The sequence below is a fragment of the Sminthopsis crassicaudata genome, chromosome 4 (genome assembly GCF_048593235.1).
Source record: "Sminthopsis crassicaudata isolate SCR6 chromosome 4, ASM4859323v1, whole genome shotgun sequence".
In the NCBI taxonomy this organism is placed as follows: domain Eukaryota; kingdom Metazoa; phylum Chordata; class Mammalia; order Dasyuromorphia; family Dasyuridae; genus Sminthopsis; species Sminthopsis crassicaudata.
In genome coordinates this window covers 347,254,963-347,271,575 of record NC_133620.1, presented here as the reverse complement: position 1 = coordinate 347,271,575, position 16,613 = coordinate 347,254,963, and the positions used below count along the sequence as shown (strand labels likewise).

The following is a 16,613-nucleotide window of genomic DNA, read 5'->3' as shown; positions in this document are numbered from 1 at the left end:
ATCTCCCTTAATTCCAGGTTTTATGGAGAGGTAGTGCGGTGGATAAAATCTTGACCTTAAGAGTCATAAAGAACAAAAATCCTGCCTTGGGCACTGTATGATTCTGGGCAATTCATTTCATCTTTTCTTTGTCACAGTTTCCTCATCTATAAAATCCTAGTAATAGTAGTATCTATTTCATAGGGTTATTATAAAGATCAAACAAAATAATATATATAAATTGCCTTATAAAACTTAAATTGCTATATAAATACTATTATTATTTTTATTATGAGTATCATGATTTCCATTATGCCATGCTGTCTTCTCATGCATTCTATATTATTTTAAAATTTTTTAGAATATTTTTCCCCCCACAGAGATACAGAATATAAGTATGGAATATAAGCATATATGGCTGTGGCTGTTCATATTGTTCACAGGAGCTCAATGGATTGAAAAATGGAAAGAATTTTACAAATCCCCTGACTCTAGAATAGATCTAAGGCCCCTCTTTTTACAGAGAAAGGAGCAAACATTTTAGTTTGCCAAAGGTCTCATAGTAAATGTCAAAACTTGGAATCAGACTCCCAAGTTTCCTGACCGCCTCCATAGGTGGTCACCTTATTTTTATTTTTTTTTTTTCTTTTTGGAAATAACTGGGATTAAGTGACTTGTCCAGGATCATACAGCTTGGATCTGAGGTCCAGTTTGAACTCAGAGCCTCCTGATTCCGTAGCCAGTGCTCTATCTACCTGTCCTTGCCACCTTCTTTTCACTAAAATCAGTCTATCCACAAATCTGCATTCAGTGTTCACTATGTGCCAGGTATAGAGAATACAAGTCAAAAACAAAATTATTGTATAGAGAATACAAGTCAAAAACAAAATTATTACCATCATCCAGGAACTTTTATCTGGGAAGTAGACATGAAAATAGCAACCAAGTTAACAGTAAATAGTAAAGACAATAGACCAAGTTAATAAAAGTCAAGCAGATCTGTAGAGGGTGAGGGGAGTGCTAGCTGTGGGTGGGGAAGAGTAGGGAATAAAGAAAGGTGGAGTGGCCTTGAACTGAGCTTGGGGGAAGCCAGAGATTCTAAGAAGCTGAGATAAAGAAAATGTGCTTTGAGGGGACAGTCTGTACAAAAGCTTGGAGACAAGAGATGAAGTATTATGTGTGGGAAAAGGAAAGATCAGTTTGACTGGAACTGTAAATTTGAAAAGAGTAATAACTTAAAAGCCTGGAAGGGTACATTAAAGCCATATTATGAAAGGCTTTACCAACAGAGAAGTTTGGATTGTATTTATAGAGATGGCTAGGAAATATTGGACATTAGTGAGATTGTGACATGGCTGGTCCTGTGCTTCAGGAATATTTTTTTTTGTTTGGAGTCAATCAGATTTAAATTATTTGCCCAGGGTGTTTTGAGTATCTCTACTGGGCCTGTATCCCAAAAAGATCACAAAGAAGGGAAAGAACACACATGTGCAAAAATGTTTGTAGCAGCTCTTTTTATGGTGGCAAAGAATTGGAAGATTAGTGGATGCCCATCAATTGGGGAATGGATGAATAAATTATGGTATATGAAAGAAATAGAATATTATTGGTCTATTAAAAATGAACAGGCTGATTTTAGAAAATTCTGAAAAGATTTACATGAAAATAATTTTGCTAGGAGATAGATATACTTTCTTACTTTAAGCAGACAGAGCCACATTTCCAAGGGCCAGTCAGGCTTCACTAATCCAGCAACAAATTGATGGCTTTAAAATGAAAATTAGTGAAGTCAATCCCTCTATTACTAAAAAAATCTTATATATAAATCTTACATATTTTGTCTTTTTAAAAAAATCTTAATTTAAATCATAGCTTATATTAAATCCCATATCTAAAATTTGTATTTTATTAAATCTCTATATTTAAGTCTATATTAAATCTTATATAAATCTATAAATCAATGTATCTATTGAAATCTTTTATTTTTTCCATACCCTTATTCCAAAATAAAGTTTTCCTTTCCTTTCCCCTCCCCTTCCCAGCAAACTATCCCTTATATCAAAGATTTTTTTTAATTTTAATAGTATTTTATTTTTCCAATATATGCAAAAATACTTTTTAACATTCACCTTTTCAAAACCTTAAATTACAAATTTTTCTCTCTCTCATCTCCCTCCCCCACCCCCCATCCCGCTCCCCAAGACTACAAGCAATCTGATACAGGTTAAACATATGTAATTCTTTTTTAAATGTTTCCATATTCATTATGCTGTGCAAAAAAAAAAAAAAAAAAAAAAAATAGAATAATCCCCCGAAGGACTGACTGGGATAATGACTGAGTGATTTTGACTGTTAATTTAGCCTTCCTTTTCTAAGGGAAATATTCTCTTACAAAACAAAACAAAACAAAACTTCACCAATCCCCCCATCCCTGATAATTGTCATTCTACATTTATTTATATTTTTCTTCCCTTCCTTAGCTAAATTCCATTTGGTGCCTCTACATAATTTCTTCTCACTCTCTTCTTATTTACTTTTTTTGTTTTTAATTTAGACACAGTTAAATGTCTTGCTCAGGGTCACAGTAAGCATCTGAGGCCATATTTGAAGTCATGTCCTCCCAACTTCAGGACTAAGGCACTATCCACTGGGCAGCTGCTTCTCAGCCTCTTCTTAAACTCTTGCAATCTACCTTCCTCAACTGAAACTTCTCTTTCTGAAGATATCAGTGATTTCTTAATTGTAAGATCTAATGACTTCTCAGTGCTTATACCCCTTAACTCTGCAGCATTTGACACTGTTGTTCACTCACTTCATGGATACTCATCTCTGAGTTTCATTGATACTCTCTTCTGATTCTCCTCCTACCTGTCTGACTATTCCTTCTTAGTCTAATTTGCTCTTTTATCATTCATATTGTATGCCCATTAATTGTGTCTATAACCCCAAGTTCTACTTTGGACCCATTATCTATTATCTATACACTTTTTCACCTTATTAGATCCTCTGAATTCAACTATTTACCATCTTATGCCAAATCCAGCTATAGTTTTATAACTCCAATTCCCTTGGGGACATTTTGAAATAAATGTACCTAAGACATCTCAAACTCAACATGTCCAAAATGGAGCTCATAACTTTACCCCATCCTGCTCTCAATTATTTTCTCAAATTTTAAAAATGTCTTTTCAGTCACCCAAGATCAAGACTTTTAGGGTATTATCCTCAATATATCACTTGCACAAATCCCACATATTTATTCAATTGTTAAATCTCATAATTTCTTTCTTTTTTTTTTTCAAAAATATTTATTTTTTCAAATCCACGTAAAGATAGTTTTCAACATTCATTTTTGTAAGATTTTTTTATTTCAAATTTTTCTCCCTTTCTTATCTCTCTCCTTCCCAAGATAGCAAGTAGGGGCAGCTAGGTGGCGAAGTGGATAGAACACCAGCCTTGAATTCAGGAGGACCCGAGTTCAAATCTGGTCTCAGACACTTAACACTTCCTAGCTGTGTGACCCTGGGCAAGTCACTTAACCCCAACCTCAGAAAAAAGGAAAAAAAAAAAGATTCCCAAGATAGCAAGTAATTGGATATAGGTTAAATATGTACAATCCTTTTAAACATATTTTCATATTTGTTATATTGTACAAGAAAAATCAGACCAAAAAGGGAAAAACAAAAAACAAACAGAAAAAAAAAAGATAAAGAAAAAGCAAACAAACAAAAAAAGGCCAAAGAATTTTCAATCCACATTTAATTTCTATAACTCTTTCTCTGGATCTGGATGACATTTTCCATCTCAAGTCTACTGGAACTATCCTGGATCACCACATTGCTGAAAAGAGCCAAGTCCATTACAGTTGCAAATATCATTTCTAGCTCTATGCCATCTTTTACACATATCCTTTTTTTTTTCTTCACTAACAAAGTCCCTACACTATTTCAGATCCTTATTAACTACTGCTTACCTGGACTATTGCAACAGTTTCCTATTTGGTCTCTTTTCTCATGTCAAGACATCCACACAGCTTCCAAAATAATTTTTCTAAATCGTATGTCTCACTATGTTACCCACTTTCTCAGTAAACTCCAGTGAGTTTAAGGTTTAAGGTTAAATAGAAATTCCTCTGGGCAGCTGGGTGACACAATGGATAGAGCACTGAGTTGGGGTCAGGAAGACACTGACTAGTTGTATCACTTTGAATATCACTTAATACATTTTGCCTCAGTTTCCTCATCTATAAAAATGAGCTGGAGAAAGAAATGGCAAACCACTTTAGTATCTATCTCTATTAAGAAAACCCCAAGTTGTGGAGTCTACCTACCAGGGTACAAAGCCTAGCACAATATGAACACAATTATAAAATACTTTTCATACAAATAAAGTTAGATTAAATAATTGAAAAAATATCAATTGCTCACGGTTAGGCCAAAGTAATATAATAAAAAATGACAATTTTACCTAAATTAATCTATTTAGTGACATACCAATCAAACTGCTAAAAAAAATTACTTTGTAGAGCAATAAAAAAAATAATAAAATTCATCTGGAAGAACAAAAGGTCAAGAATATCAAGGGAATTAATTTTTTAAAATGGAAAGGAAGGTGGCTAACTATACTAGACCTAAAACTATATTACAAAGTGGCAGTCATCAAAACCCTTTGGTACTGGCTGAGAAAAAGAGTAGCAAATCAATGAAATAGGTCAGGTACATGAGACACAATAGTCAATAACGATAGTAATTTAATGTTTGATAAACCCCTCACTATTTGACAAAATTGCTGGGAAAACTGGAAAATAAGATGGAAGAAACTAGGCATTAACCAACATCTAACACTCTTTACCAAGAGAAAGTCTAAATGGGTTTATAATTTAGACATAAAGGGTGATACTTTTAGCAAATTAGTAGAGCAAGGGATGGCCTACCTGTTGGATCTGTGGAGAAGGGAGGAATTTATGGTCAAAGAAGAACTAAAGAACATTTAAAAATACAAAATGAATAATTTTAATTACATTAAATTAAAAAGCTTTGCACAAATAAATCCAATGCAGCCAAGATTAGAAGAAAAGCAGAAAACTTGGGGGGAAATTGACAGCCAGTGTTTCTGATAAGGGACTCATTTCTAAAATATATAGAGAATAACTCAAATTTATAAGAATAAAAGCCATTCCTCAGTTGATAAATGGTCAAAGAACAGGAAAAGACAATTTTCAGACGGAGGAATTAAGGTCATTTCTAATCATATGAAAAAAATCCTCTTAAGTCACTATTGATTACAGAAATGCAAATTAAGACAACTGAGGGGCAGCTAGGTGGCGCAGTGGATAGAGCACCAGCCTTAAATTCAGGAGGACTCAAGTTCAAATCTGGTCTCAGACACTTAACACTTCCTGGCTGTGTGACCCTGGGCAAGTCTACTTAACCCCAGCCTCAGGGTGGAAAAAACAAAAAGACAACTCAGAGCTATCACTTCACACTTCTCAGATTGGCTATGATATGAAAATATAATGACAAATGTTGGAGGGGATGTGGGAAAAGTGGGACACGAATATATTGTGGGTGGAGTTGTGAACAGATCCAACCATTCTGGAGAACAATTAGAAACTATGCTCAAAAAGTTATCAAACTGTGCATCCCTTTGATCCAGTAGTGTCTCTACCGGGTCTGTATCCCAAGAAGATCATAAAAAAGGAAAAAGAGACCCACATGAGAAAAATGTTTGTGGCAGCCCTTTTTGTAGTGGCCAGAAAGTGCAAACTGAGTAAATACTGATCAGTTGGAGAATGGCTGAATAAGATAGGGTATATAAACATAAAAAAATATTATTGTTCTACAAGAAATGATAAACAGGCTGACTTCAGAAAAGCCCGGACTGACATGAACTGATGCTGAGTGAAGTGAGCCGAGCCAGGAGAGCCTTGTACACAGCCACAAGATTATGATGATCCGCTATGATGGACGCCGCTCTTTCTACAATGAGGTGATTCAGGGCAGTTCCCACAGACTTGTGACGGGCATCCATCCAGACAGAGCACTGTGGGGACTGACTGTGGCCAAAGCATAGAATTTTGACGTTTTTGTTTGTTCCTCTTGTTTTTTCCCCTTTTGGTCTTGTTTTTCTTGCACAATATACAAATATGTATATACACTTAAAAGGATCCCACGAATTTAACTTACAACAGATTGCTTGCTAATTTGGAGGAGGGGAAAGGCAGGAAAGGAGAAAAAGTTACAACACCAACTCTTACAAAGGTGAATACTGAAAATTATTTTTACATGTATTTGGAAAAATAAAATACTATTGAAAAAATAAACAAACTTAAAGTCTCCTAACAAAACAAATGTTTTTTGACCAATTATCACGCATCATTTTCCATCACGAACCGCCCGTCCAGTCAAACTGGTGGTCTTACTATTTTCTACCAGGACAATTCATCTCCCACTTCCCTGCCTTTGCCTAGGCTGTGTGCCCCATCCTCGGAATGCACCTTCCTTCTTGCTTGAATCCATTCAAATCCCCAACTTCTTCCCCGGTTCGGTTCTAGTGCACCCTTCTGCTTCTGAGCAGAAGGTTCCACCACAGGTCCACAAGAACATGTGGGAGGCCGAGGTCTCGGAAGTTGTGCTTCAATTAAACATACATGTATTGAAGATGCACAGCGAAAAGCATTTTGCTGATAGGGACATGACTTCTCAGGTTCACAGGGTAGCGCGAGAGGTAAAACTGAACCCCATTTCTTTCTGACCTTTAAGGTGGCGGGCTAACAATTTTGCAACACACTACTCTCTTGATACCTGGCATCCATTCAACCAAGCTTCGGAAACAGGCTCCAAAACAGGCTCCGGAAGCTGGTCAGAGCAAAGAACCACAAGTCCCAGTGTGCTTTGGGGCCGTAAGGCGACTACAGATCCCAAGAGGCAACACGTCCACACGGGCTGACGGGAAGCCTCCTTTCCAAGGACAAGTGACGTCCCTACGCAAAGGCCATCTCCCGTCTCTTTCTCGGCTCCCATCTTGGCAGCCATTTTGTGCTAGAGATTATGGAACCTCCGAATCCTTCCCACTCTATGGTCGAAGCATTTAGGGCGTTCCACCAATCGGAAGCCGAGTGCTAGAGGAAGGCCCCACCCCTTGCCCCGGGCCGCAGAGAGGCGGGACTCGATGGAAAGATCCAATAAAGGACGAAGAAGCCGCCCGACGAAGAGCCAATAGACGCGTCGAGTCGGTTGACGGATGCCAGAGGGGAAAGGGTGGGTTGGGGCGGCAGCCAATGAGAGCTGAGGAACCGCGGGACACGTGGGTAGAGGAGCGGGGCTCTGGGGCAGAGAAGCGCTGAAGCCGGGAGGTGAGTCACCTTGAGCGGAGCTACCGAGGGCTGCGGCGGGCCGGGCTTTTGTGGAGCAGGGCAGCAGGAAGGAGCGCGGGGCACAGGTGACCGGGGCTGAGGGCGCGCGCGCAGGCGGCTATTCCTTACACGTGCCGCCTACGGGGATTCCAGAGCATGGAACGGGAACCGTGCGGTACCGCTGGAATGGCTTCCCGGCCAGGGGGGCAAAAGCGAGATTCGCAGCGCTGTGGGCAGCGAGGGGAGGCGGGCGGGCGGCTGGCACAGCAGGGGCGCACGGTGCGTCTGCCGTGGGGGAGTGTCCCCTCCGTGTGGGGCTAAAGCCCTGGATTTGGAAGCCAGAGGAGCTGCCTCCAATTTCCACATATGCTCGTTAACTGCTGTGTGACCTTGGGCCCGACACAACCTCTCTGGTCCTCTCCAAACAAGCAGGCTGAATTAGACTAGGTGACCTCTAAAGTCCCGTGGGGTCATCTCTAGATTTCAAGACGGGTATTATTTCAGCCTTGTTTCCTGACTTGGGAACAAGTCTCCCCATTCCTCTGGGCTTTAGAGTGAGGGGCTTCCATTACACGGCCCGTGGATCTTATTCTGTGAATGGCACTGGCCACCTAGGACCCCCCAGCCTGTCCCAGGTCTCCATGGGGGTGGTTTCCAGGCCACCCCCAATGACCTTATCCCAAGTGCTCTGGGTGGGAGGAGGGATGCCCAGTGTGCTCCACTGACCTCTAATTCCCTGCCCTTATCCCTTCCTGTGCTTGAGGAAGGGCAAAAGGGCACAGGATGGAGGGCTGGGCCGGGGTGAAGGGGAAGGGAGGCTGCCTCTGAAGCTGCTAAAGGCCGTGCCTTAAGGGGTGCTCTTTTTTCTCCCCATCAGTACACAGAGCAGAATGCAGACCACAGGGGCTCTCCTCATTTCTCCGGCCCTGGTGAGTATTGTCTCCTGGGAACTTGCACCATCAGCCGGCGGGCCGGGCACATAAAACAGATAAACTGAAAAGAGGGAATGCCAGGGTCTGTGCGAGGTGCTCAGAACGGGGAGGTGGAGCCAGTCTGTGATAATTTGGTCAAATAAAAGCAGGATCTGGGATAACTCAGAAAAGCAGGTAACTTAAAGTGGATTCCTTGTTAGCCTTGGACGTGGCCAGAAGGTCAGTGACTGGGGTCTTCTCCAATGAATGGAGAGGAGGAGACCAGAAGTAGATAGAGGTCACTGGGGCGAGTGACCTCCCAAATGCATCTCTTCTCTGTCCTGAGTCTAGCAGGACTGGCCTTCTCCTCTGTGGGGGCCCTTGAGGTGACCTGAGTTTCATGTCTTCTGTAACTGACTAGACTGCTTGTGTACCAGATAAGTGCCCATTGATGTGAGCGGCAAAGGGCATTATTGATAAATGGGCAAAGGTCCCTGGACATAGTATGGCTGCTTGAGATAGAATATTAATTTTGAGCAAGGAGATGAGCTAGCTGGTTTTATGGGCATTCTGTGAATTGTACAGACATGAAACACCTAACCTTGATTTAAGGGCTCAGTAATTGGCAGTTTTTTTTTTTTTTTTTAAGTTTTTATATATACACATCTTTATTGGATTTTGCAGATCCGCTGCTGTACCAGGGGTCTGGTCAGGCCTTTGTCTGCATCTGTCCTGAATAGGTCAGAGGTCCGTTGTTTTGAACAGGTAAGAAAGGAAGGGTCTTCTTCTCCAGGACTGGAAACAAGTTGTTGAATTACTATTGATCTTGAACATGGATTCCCGTGGGCCTTTATCGCTGTACTTAGAACAAATTGCCAACCAGGGTCTAGCTTTACATGGGGTTGGGGAACCTACTGCCAAGCCCTGTGCCTTATCAGTTTGTGGACCGTTGTCTTTCCAGCCTGCTTCTAGCAGTACCCCGCTTCAGGTGGCCCGTCGGGAGTTCCAGACCAGCGCCGTTTCCCGAGATATTGACACAGCTGCCAAGTTCATTGGGGCTGGGGCTGCCACCGTTGGTGTGGCTGGCTCAGGGGCAGGAATCGGGACAGTGTTTGGCAGTTTAATCATCGGCTATGCCAGGTAGGTAGAAGTACAGATGGCACTGAAAAGTTTTTGTGATCCTGCTAGCCTTTCCATGAAAAAGGAGACAGGTAAAATGGGTGTCCCCAGTAGCCTTCCTGTTCCCGTTTTCCCAGTTATTTTTGGTCAAGAATTTATGGGACCATCTCTTAACACATACCACACAGCATCTTGTGTTAGTCAGCCCCAATAGTCACTTGCTGTGGTGACAGGGAACTGACTTCTTATGACGTGCTCTTCTCCCATCAGGCTAACTCATCCAGGGAAGCGCCCTTTCATTTATGTAACTCACAGGAACCCCCCATTCCCCTAGTTCACAACTAAGCTTTATACCTACATGGCAACTGTTGTCTCTTTCACTATTCCTTGCAGGAACCCATCTCTCAAGCAGCAGCTCTTCTCCTACGCCATCCTGGGCTTTGCCCTGTCTGAAGCTATGGGGCTCTTCTGTTTGATGGTAGCCTTCCTCATCCTCTTCGCCATGTGAGGCTCTGTGGAGGGTCACCTGTCTCCATCCTGCTGCTTTGACTCCAGCCCCAAGCCCTTTACTGGAGTGTTCCGAGCTTTAACATTAAACACTATGTTTCTCTAAATCACATGGCTAAGCCCAGTGCTTTGGGGACCCTGATGGGGGAGAGAAGGAGGATGGGTGGAGATTTTGTTGTTCAGGTATTTTCAGTAGTATCTGACTTTGTGCCCCCTTTGGGAGATTTTCTTGGCAAACATATTGGAGTTATTGCTATTTCTCCAGTTCCTTTTATAGATGTGGAAACTGAGGCAAATGGGGTTAAGTGATTTGCTCAGGTCTTCCTTACTCCAGGCTGGGCATTCTATCCACAGTGCCACCTGGGTGGAGATGGTCCTACCCAACAGGAATGGTAGACAATAGCACATTATGCTGGGCACCAGAGCGCCTTTACCTAAAAGCAACATTTTGCTGCTGCCTTACAGCAACAAGAATGAAGGGACACTGACTGAGAGCAAATTCTGTTGTGGGTAGACTTGCATCCAGCTCTGACTTGGAGCACTTTGAATCTCTGGGCCTCTGTAAAATGCAAGTAATAGCCTTTGAGCTTCCTTCTGTTCTATCTCCATATTACCTGTGAGGAAACTAGTCCAGAAGGTTTTTACAAGGAGATTTTATAGTTAAGAGCTAAAACCAAATCCTGGGTCTTAGATCAAAAGCTCTTGTAAACACAGTACTTAAAAAGTTGAGGTAAAGAACCAATGTGGTTCTCTTCGACAGCTTAATTCCCCTAGCTATACCAATAGCTACTTTCTTTCTTTCTTTCTTTCTTTTTTTTTTTTTTTTTTTAAAGACTGGGCCTCATTTTCTTGCCCAATCAGGAAATTAAGGCACTATTCATGGGCCTGGTGCCTAGAACCTTTGACCTGCTTTTTCCTATCTTGGAGATGGGTTTGCCACTCCTTAAGCAACCTGGGGACTCTATATTAATGCCAAACTTAGTGTAGATGCCTGATGGGCATAGTCCACTGCAGCCCAGAACACCTGAGCTCAGGAGATCCCCAACTTCTACCTCCCGTGCAACTGGAATTACAGGAGTGAGCCCTCATGTTGCATCACAGAAAACTAGATAGGACTAAAGAGTCTACTTTGTGCAACCTCCTGGTTTTTACAAATAAGGAAACTAGGGGCAGCTAGGTGGCATAGTAGGTAGAGCACCAACCCTGAAGTCAGGAGTACATGAGTTCAAATCTGGCCTCAGACACTTAACATTTCCTCGCCATATGATCTTGGGCAAGTCACTTAACCCCGATTGCCTCAGCAAAAAAAAAAAAACATAAGGAAACTTAAGGCTAGTTATAACTCACCCATGTCTAAGAGCTAGGAAGTGTTGGGTGGGATTTAAGTTCTCATGAGTCCAATGTGTTATTTGCTGAACTATGTTGCCTATTTTGTGGGGGTATATAATGAGACTGTCTCATTGCAGAGGTTGGGTTTTTCAGAGTAAGCTAAAGATGACTATACTTTTGAGGCAGCTGTGATAGGTCTCAGAAAGAGATACTGTCATCAGAACAAGGTCAAAGGCCATGGTTCAAAGATTATGTAGGGAACCTAGAAAGGTTGGAGGGGGCTAGATCCTTAAACAGGATATTGTATTTGATCCTGGAGGCAATAAGGAGCCACTGAACTTTTTTAAAGTAGAGGGGTTCCTGTGGTGAGACCTGTGCTTTAGGAAAATCACTTTGATGACTAAATGGAGAGTAAATTCCAGTGGAGAGAGACTTAAAGCAGACAGACTTGCCAACAGGTTACTGTACTGTTACTCCTTGTGTGAGGTGATAAGGGTGCGTCTTCTCAGAATCTTTATTTTACCTTATTTATCTTTTCTTCCTAATACATCAAAAATATTTGTCTTAGTGTCAAGTCCTTGATTACTTAACCTAGGGAGAAGAGGGGGTACTAGAGGAAGTTCAGAGAACTATTATCAAATGAAGGTGTTGGAAAAGAAGATAATTAGAATGTAAATCACTGTGGAAGGCTTTGATTTATAGACAATTTTTAAAGGAGCCTATGCAGTATGTAGAAATGGAGGTCATCTAATGTGATTCAATGAACAAGGAAAAAGGCCCAGAGCTGACAAATTAATCTTTTCCCAGTGCACAGGTTGGGCTATGGTTTTCCCCTGACCAATAATATCCTTCAGTATCTCCCTAGGGTCTCCTTTAGCTCAGCCCTTCCTAGTTGTTTGCTTCAACCTCAAGTCTTATTTCACGTTACTTTTCTGTTCTGTACTTATTATAATCAAACTAGATTTTTTGCCATCACTCAGATTTGACTTTTCATTTCCCTTGTTCAGTTTGTCTCATGACTCCCATATGGGGTTTTCTTGACAAAGATACTGGAGTAATTTACCATTTCCTCTTCCAACTCATTTTACAACTCAGGAAACTGAGGCTACCAGATGCTCTATCCATTGTATCACTTGGCTGCCCTATTCCATCTCCCATTCATGCACAATTCTACCTATCCTAGAAATGAGCCTACCCCTTTCTACTTCAATCCTAATCTCCCTTTGAAGTCATGCTCACCATACACTCCCTGAAGCCTTTCTTGGCCATCCCCTTCCCACCCCAACTATCTTTTTATCATTCTTCTTTCCTTGACTTTTATTTCTCCCTACTCTATATTCTCTTGATTGGGTTTTTCTGTATTCTACATAGAATATTGGTTCTTCTGATTTTCTCTACAATGTCACAATGTCTTCCACACTAGCTACTGTGGTAGGCAGAGATGAAGAAAATGCTACCTCCTGATCTAATATTTGGAAAGAATCTTGTTCTTTGTCCCTAGTCCTCCACTGTTGTCTTTACCCTTCTAGAATATAAGCTCCTTGAAGGTAAGGAGGGGTAGAGATTCACATTGTATAACTTCTGTAATATCCAATGAATGGAGAGTCAGGAAGGGACTTGTGCTTCCTGATAGGAAATAAGCCTTGGGAATTTCAAAGATGTGTCCACTAACCTAGGCACCCATCCTTGCCAGAATGTAAAAAGAATCTTTTCTGCATTCATCAGTGGGGGAAAAAAGAAAATATAATCCTTGCCCTCAAGCTTATAAAATTGACTCTTGGAGGAAATTGAGACCAGCTACCCAGACTGGAATTACCTTCAATCCTCCAGCGACTGGTCTCACAGATATATAAATTTTCCTTCCAATGGTAAAATTCTTAATGTATCCATTTCTACCTAACTTTATGCAGGTAGAAATGGATACATTAAGAATTTTAACTTTATGCAACTCTGGCCCATGTTCTTCCATAAAATGACCACAAAAGAGAACACATATTGGGCGACTTTGTCACCATATTTAGCATGGAGCATGTTCTGAAGGACCCATTTTTTCCCCTCTGACAACTTCCTGTGTAAGTGTTATTGTTTTCATTGTATTACAGCTTACACTGTAAATCATTTCTTAGATGGGGAAATTGAGGCCTAGGAATGATAAGTGATTGACTTGTGGTTGTAGAATAAATCCACAGCAGATCCAGTACTGGGAACCAATCTGGCCTCCTGACTGTTCCATGAGCAAGACACTTTCTCTTGATGGACATTTTCTCTGGTCATCCCTCATGCTCGATCTCCTTACCTTTACTTTCTAGTTTTCCTGGATTCCAAGTCCTTATTTTAGCTAGGACTAGCTAAAATACATCTTCTACAGGAACCCTTTCCCAACCATTCTTAAGTCTAGTGCCTTCTCTCTGAAATATGTCCTATTTTTCTGGTATATAGCTTGTCAATACATATTTATTTTCTTCATTAGACTGAGCTCCTTGAAGGAGGCACTGTCTTTTACCTTTTTTTGAATCCCCATCACTTGGTACATGTATTTAGTAAATACTAACTATAAGATCAGTTGGTTTGGTGCCTGCAAACTCACTTTGGGTTTAGGATTTGGGATACTTTTCCTGTTTTACTAGAACCCCTCTCCCTTTTGTTCAGGACCAACAGAGGGTCTTCCAAAGGAAAGGGAAAAAAAGACAAATCAAGTTTTTCCATCTTAAGAGAGCTGGCTCCCTAGTATAATCCCAGATCAGGTGAGACTCGGCAGGGATTAGGGATGGAAGTCATCTTGTTGGGGTGCAAAGGATCCCCCAAATACATTGGGGTTTTTGTCCCAAAAGAATTTGGCAGCTTAGATAATTTCTAAGTCAAAAGGCAAAGTGTTAGTAATTGTAATGCTAATTAAAGCAGTCTAACCTCCATGAGGAAGATAGCAAAGAGTAGGGGGCAAACAGGTTACTTATAGGGATTTGAGGAATACAGAACAAAAAAAAGGAGGGTAAATGTCATCATGGGATTGGAGTGAACATAATTGGTGGGAAGTTTGTAATGGGGGCTAATAACCACTCCCTTTCTTTCATGAAACTAAGAAGTGCTCATTGTCTTGAGTCAAAATAGCATCCCAGACTTGGATGACAAACCAAAAGAATAACTTCTTAGAATAAAGATATCAGGCCCAATTCACTTTCTTACACATACATTCTCCAAGACTATATCACATCACTTCCAACAGCTACATTCCTAAGGTGCCTACATCATATCCAAGGCTAGATGATCTTGAAAAGTCTTGGGGTTTCCACTCTTATCATTCTTCTCCTTCATGTGAGAAACCAACTGTCCTGGCTTCCAAGATTCCCTGACTGTATGAGACCATCCAAATGGACTATGGACAAAATTTTCTACATGTCTAACCCACCAAAATTGCTCTATGGGTCATTATGCCATAGGTAATTCCTTTAGAGACCCTGGGAAACTTCCTTTGGATTTTTATTTCAAGAGATCCTCCACAATAAATACTTGCCATTACAAAATTAATCCAAGTGAAATTGCCAATTCCCCTGCCAGAACAAAAAGGGTCAGTAGGAAAATCAACTAAACAAGGTGAGGAGAGCAGGGAAAAGCTTCAAAAACCAGTGGCTCCCAAGAAATTAAAGTAAACACTGCTTACTTGGGATTTCCAGGCCCACAAGCAATGTTATGAATTTGCAAGGCAGAAGGATCTCACAATAAGATAAGCTGTCAAGTTCTGTTTAACGTTTTTTAAAAAAAGTGAACCTTTCTCAACACAGGGAAATGAATGTGGACTACTTGCATTTTTGTTTTTCTTCCTAGGTTATTTTTACCTTCTGAATCCAATTTTGTTGTGCAACAAGAGAACTGTATGGATCTGTACACATGTATTATATTTAAGATATACTTTAACATGTTTAACATGTATGAGACTGCCTACCATCTAGGGGAGGGGGGGGAAGAGAGAGGGAAGGGAAAAGTTGGAACAGAAGTAAGTACAAGGGACAATGTTGAAAAATTATTCATGCATAGGTTCAGTCAATAAAAAGCTATTAAAAAAAAAAAAAGGTGAACCTTTCTCACCAACGTTTTAGTAATACAGACTCTATATTTCTCAGGTTAGACTCAAGGATTCAATAATACAGCATCAGTATTTAAACATTCACCTAATGCAAGAATCTGCAAAATCATCTCATTAGAATATGCTTGTGAGAGACACAAAAAATCTGGACACTGGAAAACTGACTACAATTATATCTAATTTTTAAACCCTGTTTCTCTAGTATCCCACAGAATGGATATCCAAAAAAAAAAGTCCAAAGAATCTCTCTAAAAGTGCCCATTTAATTTAAAGGGGGAGATTTTATCCTGAATAAATCCTGATATGTATGCTCTGATACTATTCTTTTCACTCCTCCCCTTCAGGAGTCCACTGGAGTAACTTCAGGGGTTAGCTCAAGGCCCCACTGGCTGTGTTACACCCGTTGTTAGGATCCAGTGGTTAGCACCACAATTCCATTCAACAACTTAACATTGATTACTTTTTATAAAGAAATTTTTACTTTGACGATATAGCAAGAACAAATGTACAAACATTTTTCCCCTCCCAAATCACATATAAAAAATGCCACAGTCATACTCTCTTATTCTATCTTGGTCTTTATGGAAAACATAGATTTAAATTAAAACTTAGCCAAATTCTTACTTAGCATTGATTCCACTAAGTTCATGTCTAGATATGACATGATATCTGGATTAGCCCTCAGCTTCTGCTGACCTGGGGTCCCAAAGGTCATTTCCTGTTCTTGGGACATCAGTGTTTTACTTGCTTTATAATCTAGATGCTAAAATGTTGTAATATTAAGATACCCTCTAGACAAGGTCTCAAAGGCTCCATCCTCTTTACCTAAAAAAAGACAAAAGATCAAAGGCCAAAGCATGTTTTAGGGGGCCACATGGTCTGGGGGAGGTGGGGGGAGAAAGGCCCTAAAGCCTCTATTCACTGTATGTTCTTTTGTCAGAAACTTTGAGCAAAAGAGTAACCAAGATTCTCCAAGATGAAATATATCCAAAAAGAATCAACTGATACTGAAGGACCTTTTAAAGTGCTTTTGAATCCAATCAAAGAGCTACTATATGATTCTACTATATGATTAGCCATGGTTAACCATAATCACATATAAAATATCTACATATCCTTTATAATTTCTCAGGGAACCTCTTATAAATCATCAATTTTCCCAGAAGCAAAATCTCTTTAGCATCATCTCCATGGAGAAGTTGTATTTGTATTAGTCAAGCAAGCCATGTGCTAGACTCCCATTACTCATTTCGGTATGAAGCATATCCATAGAACTAGTCTAAGGCATTCACTTGTTCTAGCATCTAATACAAGGCTTTGCTCATGGAATGTT

The 16,613-nt window shown here is 40.5% G+C and overlaps 1 protein-coding gene across 2 annotated transcripts; it reads left to right on the top strand.

Annotated features, from left to right (window-relative positions):
• Positions 1 to 7,244: 7,244 nt before the first annotated feature.
• ATP5MC1 (ATP synthase membrane subunit c locus 1) lies at positions 7,245 to 9,977 on the top strand. Of its 2 annotated transcripts, none has more exons than XM_074261246.1 (5): positions 7,245 to 7,333; positions 8,211 to 8,262; positions 8,929 to 9,009; positions 9,206 to 9,384; positions 9,757 to 9,977. In XM_074261246.1, the coding sequence occupies exons 2-5, from the start codon at positions 8,224 to 8,226 to the stop codon at positions 9,869 to 9,871; spliced, it is 414 nt and encodes a 137-aa protein (XP_074117347.1). In that variant the 5' UTR covers positions 7,245 to 7,333; positions 8,211 to 8,223; the 3' UTR covers positions 9,872 to 9,977. The 2 variants fall into 2 exon arrangements, with proteins under 2 accessions (XP_074117347.1, XP_074117346.1); XM_074261245.1 differs by having other exon boundaries at positions 7,285 to 7,419.
• The last annotated feature ends 6,636 nt before the right edge of the window (positions 9,978 to 16,613 follow it).